Source organism: Octodon degus, unplaced genomic scaffold, assembly GCF_000260255.1.
Source record: "Octodon degus isolate 3935 unplaced genomic scaffold, OctDeg1.0 scaffold00027, whole genome shotgun sequence".
In the NCBI taxonomy this organism is placed as follows: Eukaryota; Metazoa; Chordata; class Mammalia; order Rodentia; family Octodontidae; genus Octodon; species Octodon degus.
Genome location: NW_004524603.1, coordinates 6,296,325 through 6,301,670, shown reverse-complemented (window position 1 = coordinate 6,301,670; position 5,346 = coordinate 6,296,325). Strand labels below are relative to the sequence as shown.

General features: G+C 58.9%; 1 protein-coding gene across 7 annotated transcripts in view; it reads left to right on the top strand.

The window, feature by feature from the left end:
* Positions 1-3,404, top strand: part of Krba1 (KRAB-A domain containing 1) — a 20,203-nt gene extending 16,799 nt beyond the window's left edge. For 5 of the 7 annotated variants that reach the window (XM_023712789.1, XM_023712788.1, XM_023712786.1 and 2 more), the window contains 3 exons: positions 637-756; positions 1,163-1,273; positions 2,072-3,404. In XM_023712789.1, the coding sequence (XP_023568557.1) occupies positions 637-756; positions 1,163-1,273; positions 2,072-2,868 (1,028 nt within the window). In that variant the 3' untranslated portion in view covers positions 2,869-3,404. The remainder of the gene's footprint in view (positions 1-636; positions 757-1,162; positions 1,274-2,071) is intronic. The other 2 variants (XM_023712785.1, XM_023712790.1) reach the window with 2 other exon arrangements.
* Positions 3,405-5,346: the final 1,942 nt, after the last annotated feature.

Sequence of the window (5,346 nt, the reverse complement as noted above, 5' to 3'; positions counted from 1 at the left end):
TAAATAAATGTTTCAAAAAAAAGAAGAGTAGACAGGGGCCAGGGAGATGGCTCAGTAGAAAAAGTGCTTCCCTGGCAAGTGCAAGGGCCTGAGTTCAATCCCTGGTTCAGCAAGAAAAAAAGAAAGGAAAGGTAGACAAGGGCTGGTGAGATAGCTCAGAGGACTAAGCGCCTGCTTAAGCAAGCACAGGGACCCGGGTTTAGTCCCCAGCTCCACCCTCAGCACTCTGAGCTGGCCACTGAGACTGGGCATGGTGGTGCATGCCTGTAATCCCAGCACTGGGAGGCTGAAAACAGGAGGATCATTGTAAGTCCGAGCAACGTAGTGAAACGCTGTGCCAAACACATGGAAAAAAAAACCCAAAAGGTAGATGTAGCTGGATTGGTGGTGCACGCCTGCAATTCCTGCCCTCTAGGAGGCTGAGGCAGGAAGATTGCAACTCTGCGCCTAGCCTGGGCAACTTAGTGACTGACTGAGATCCCATCTCAAAATAAAAAATTTATTTTAGGAGAGCTCAATGTGAAGGATCTGAGTTCAGTCCCCAGTACTGGGGGAAAAAGTGCCACTAGAGATGCTGACCTTAGCCCAGGCTGCTTTACTTCTCCATCCTGTCTGTGATCTAGCACTTGCTTCCAGCAGGAAAAGCAGAAGAGACGGGAGGCGGTTCTCTGCGGCTCAGGAGAGAGGAGTGCACAGGGCGTGCCTGTCCGCCTGGACTTCTCAGCAGTGCCGCAGCCAGGGGAGGAAGAGTAAGAGGTAGGCCTGGGAGACACTTGGGTAAGCAGCTCTGTTCCCAGGCCTTGGCCCATGCCTGTGCAGGGGGCTGGGCTGTACCCCATTCCTCATAACCCTGGACACCCACAGGAAAACGTGGAGTGGGCTGATCGGATGAGTGGGCCCACCCTTGGGGAGTCTCCCTGGGATCAGGACCCACCAATCCGATCCTGCCTACCTGTCCCTGTCCCGGTGGGCCCTGTGGTAAGGCTGGAACTGTGCACAACAGTCTCCTGCAGACAGCACCTACCATTGCAGGCTGGGCTTCCCGCCCCTGGTGGGCTCCTGGCTTGCATCTCTCTTAATCATGTGACTTCGGAGGCCACTCAGGGCAGCTCCTGCAGAAGGGTGCATTCTGAGCCTCAAGTGCTGTGTGCTTTCTCTGCAGAGGCAGCTGGGGCTCCCTGGCCTGTCCCCCCACCAGAGAAGAGGCCCGGGCCCAGTGCTAGTGAGGACCTGAGGGGCCCGGAGCCCAGATGCATAAGACCTAGTGCTGCAGGTGAGCTGGTGGCTTCTCTGTGCCTCTGCCTGGGCCAGGCCCTGGCTGTCCGCTTGGGGAGAGAAACACTCTCTGAGCTCATTATTCAGGTCACCGTGAGGAAAAGTCTTGCCTGGAAGTGCGTTTCTCTAGCATTTTATGACAGAAATTGCTGGGGTTTTCAGAAGAGCACAGATCTGCCTGAGAGGTATTGCTAGTCAATTAGGGGTCTGAAGGGACTTGAGAGGACAGAGGTAAATGAACCCTGGCACTGTCAGGGGACCTGGCCAACGCCCTGCAGGGAGCTTGGAGGTGAGGCAGCCCCAAGGCAGCCCCACGTGCTAGGTCACACGGGACTTGACCGGCAGCCTGTGGGGAGGCATCTCATCTGGCACTGACTTTGCCTGCTCCTGGGATGTAAGGTTTAAGAGCCCTGTATTGTGCAGGGTGTTTGAACCTTGCCCTTCCTCAGATGGAAGCCCCGGACCAAACTCTTGTTTTGATTAGAGAACCAGACCAAATGGTGGCCTTGTTCTGACGTAGCACGGCTGTGCATCAGTACCCTTCGGCCATGGGCTGGAGACGCAGTGGTAGAGGATTGCCGGCCGTGCACAGGCCCTGCGTTTGATCCTGGGACTACAAAACATGTGCACATGTACACAATATACTTCCTTAATCTGGAGTAGCCTTCCTTCTGTGCTGGAAGGCCAGGCTCTAGGGGGATGAAGAGCCGGAAAGCCAGTGTCCAAGGAGCCTCTAGGGGAGAGAGCAGGTCCCTACCACCCACGAACTCTAACCTTGTCCTTTCTCTGGTTTCAGCCAGGACCCAAGGGGGACTGCTCCCTGGGGACCTACCTGAGCTGCCCAGCAATTCTCCACCTCCAGCAGCCATCTCACCTGTGTGGTCAGACACCTCCCCCCGGCCGCCATGTCCCTGTCGGAAGCCCCTCCAGCAGGAGCTGCACAGCCTGGGTGCCACCCTCACAGAGAAGCTGGACCAGCTCGCCGCAGCCCTGGCAGGCCTGGCTCAGGAAGTGGCCACCATGAGGACACAGGTGGACCGGCTGAGGAGGCGCCCCCGGGGGCCTGGGCCAAAGGGCTCAGCTTCCTGGCTGTGGTCCCTTCCCAGGGGACCTCGCTGGGCCTATGGCTCTGCTCACAGACACCTGCCCTACTGGAGACAGAAGGGCCCCACTAGGCCCAAACCAAAGATACTGCAGGCCCAGGCGGAAGGCTGCAGGTCCGGTGATCCCCAAGGACCGTGCAGAGTACGGGTACCCCCTGTGCCACCACTGCCTGCAGACACTCTCCTGGCAGAGCCTTCCAGGCCCAGCCGCAGCCCACCGCAGCAGCCCCCTTTGGGACCCAGCTGCCCTGCTGTGCTGACTGGACACTCCCTCCTCGGGCACCCTGGGTGCCAGCAGCGCCCATTGCCCCCCTTCACACCTGCCGCCTTACCCCCGCTGCGGGCGCCTGCCGCAGCCAGCACAGACCCAGGGCCATCGGCTGTAGGAGGCACCCAGGTCAGCGTCCTAGCCCGGCCCAAGGAGCCAAGGGCTCTCCGGGAGGACCTGTGGGGTGCTGAGCACAGGGACCCCCGGTGGGGGGCCCGTTAGCTGGACTCTGCTCAGGTTGGCCTTGCTGAGCATGCAGCGGGTGCTGGACAGTCCCCTGCTCCACCCCGCTGGTCTTCTGCACTGCTGGAGCTGGGACCCGATGGTGTCTGCTCCAGGGGCTTCCTCGGGCCATTCTTCGACCGCACCCCGGGTTGTCTCAGCTCAGGGTCAGTCAGACATTGTCCTTCCTCTTGTCCTCACCAGAGCCGTCCAGGGTCACTGGTGGGCGGCATGCGTACATACAAGTGCGCACTGTGTATGCGCGGGGCGGCTCCAGGGCTGCCCCCGACTGCTCACCCTTCCTGAGCTCCGCACTGCCTTCCTAGAGTGAATGCCAGTCGCAAGCGAGTTTCTGGAGAACTCAAGCTGGGTTTACGCGTGGATTCTAAAATTAAAGACGTTAGCTGCTGAGGAAAGGCCTTGGCCCTGCTTTGTGAGGACCACACGGGAGCACGGCCTGCACGCTGTGCCTCCAGCATACCTCAGTTGAAGTCACAGTACACTAGGCCCACAGGGTCCCTGGGAAAGGGCTGTATGCAGGTGGGTGCTGCCAGGGTTGGTTCTTCCATAGGCGGTGGATCGCTGTCTGTCCCAGGCCTCTCCATGCCTTTTGACGGCTGTGTCCACGTTCCCGTAGGTCTCTGTGTATGTCTCCCAATGCTCCCTGTGTGTCAGAATAGCTATACTCAGGAGCCACCTCATTCACTTGTTTAACTTGGTTATTAGCTCTTATAGTCCTCTCTCCAAGGGATGTCTCTGAGGTTGAGGAGGGTGCTCATCTTGCAGTACATTAGGGGCCTGGGCTAGTCATCTTGGGTTTTTCCAGAGATGGCAGTGACCCGATGTTTGCAGACCACTTGCGCCTGTTGATGGAAGGGACCTGTGTCACCCCGCCAGCTGAGTCCTGAAGCTGGCCGCCTGTGTTTGCTCACCTCTTTCACCAGAGCCCGAGTGCAACCTGAAGCCTTTATTTAATCCAGGACTCTGGAAACTGCCTGTACCAAGGGGAAGGCCCAGCTGCCGGAGGCAGCCCAGGAAGCTCTGCTGTCAGAGCCCAGGGATCTGGAGTGCTGGTGCTGAAGCCCATGGTGGCATGGGCCTCTGCTCATGGTGACCTGACCACAGGCAGCTCTCGTGGCTGCCTGCGTGTCTTTAAAATCAGTTTCACTGGAGATCAGGGCACCTGGGTACCCCTCAGCAGGAAGGGTAGGTGGCCCCGTCTGGGGTAGGAGAGCAAAGCCTCTGCTCTGGCTGCGTGACAGCTGAGCAGCAGAGGGGAGGGGTCACTGCCACGAAGGGGGCATCTTAAGGACTAGAGCAAATCTCAAGATGACTTCCTGGAAATTGGTGTTCATAATAAGATCATATGAGCAGGAGGTTGATGGAAACAAGCCGCTGCTTCCCACAGCCTTGCAGACTGCAAATGGGCCCGGCATGGCTCCCAGCTCCTGTGGAGCTCAGCAGCCTCCTGCCCTCCTTATCAGCTGGGGGCAGCTTGTGCTGGAGGAAAGGGAGGACGGAAGAGAGGCACCTGCGGAGGGGGGTGAGGGGACCTCCAGGAGGTGGGAGTTCTGTCCCCAGCCTCCCTACCACGCTACTCTGCCCTCCATGCTAAGAGGAGAAGTGCAGGTAGTGCCAAGGACCTAGCACGATGCCCACGTGGCATGGCAAGCTCACTTTGCCCTGACCAGCACACAGGTAAGAAAGCAGACTCGGCATCCTGGCTCTCCATCAGCAGAGGGGAGCAAGCCCAACTCTGAGCTGGGCACAGCCCCTCACCCTGCAGCACAGCTACCTCCTCCCGGCTTACATCTGCCAGGCGAGAGTCGGGACTGAGCCCAGCCTGGGCAGTGCAGAGCCAAGTGGGCCATAAGCTGCCCAAGGAGTGCAGGACTGGAATGTGAATAAAGTGTGGAGCAGGAAGCCATGTGGCGTGAGCTCTGTCCATCCTGCAGGAAGTGGGTCTCCGGGTCCTGCGGCCTCACAGCTGCTCACTGAGGAGCCCAGAATCTTTGGTACAAAGTCTGTGTAGAGTGTGGGTCCTTGGTGCCGTGTCCTGTCCAGCTTCTGTTCGGAAGAGGTCTGGAGAGGAAGTGCGGCCTTTCACGCTGGAGGGCCCTTATGGACTCTGCAGTTCTGGGAGCCTGGGGTGGGGGACAGAAGGCTCCAGGTCTGCCCGCCATCATCCCGGGAAGGCTGCTACCAGATGTCAGCAGAGCTTCCTGCTCCCAGCTCATGTTGGGGTTCTGCTGCCAGCCTGAGTCCTGTCCCCTGTACAGCAGCAAACCTGGAAGGTTCTGCTTCAGATGTGAGCAGGCTCCCCATGTCCCACTGTCCTGGCACCCCTGAGGTCTCTGATGGAAGGGAGGCTGGGAAGAGGAGTGCAGATACCCCAATTCCCTGCCCTTGACACCCTGTGATTCAGTGCCCCTGATGAAGGAGCTTGGTGTGCGGGAAGGCCAGTGCTGGACCCATTTC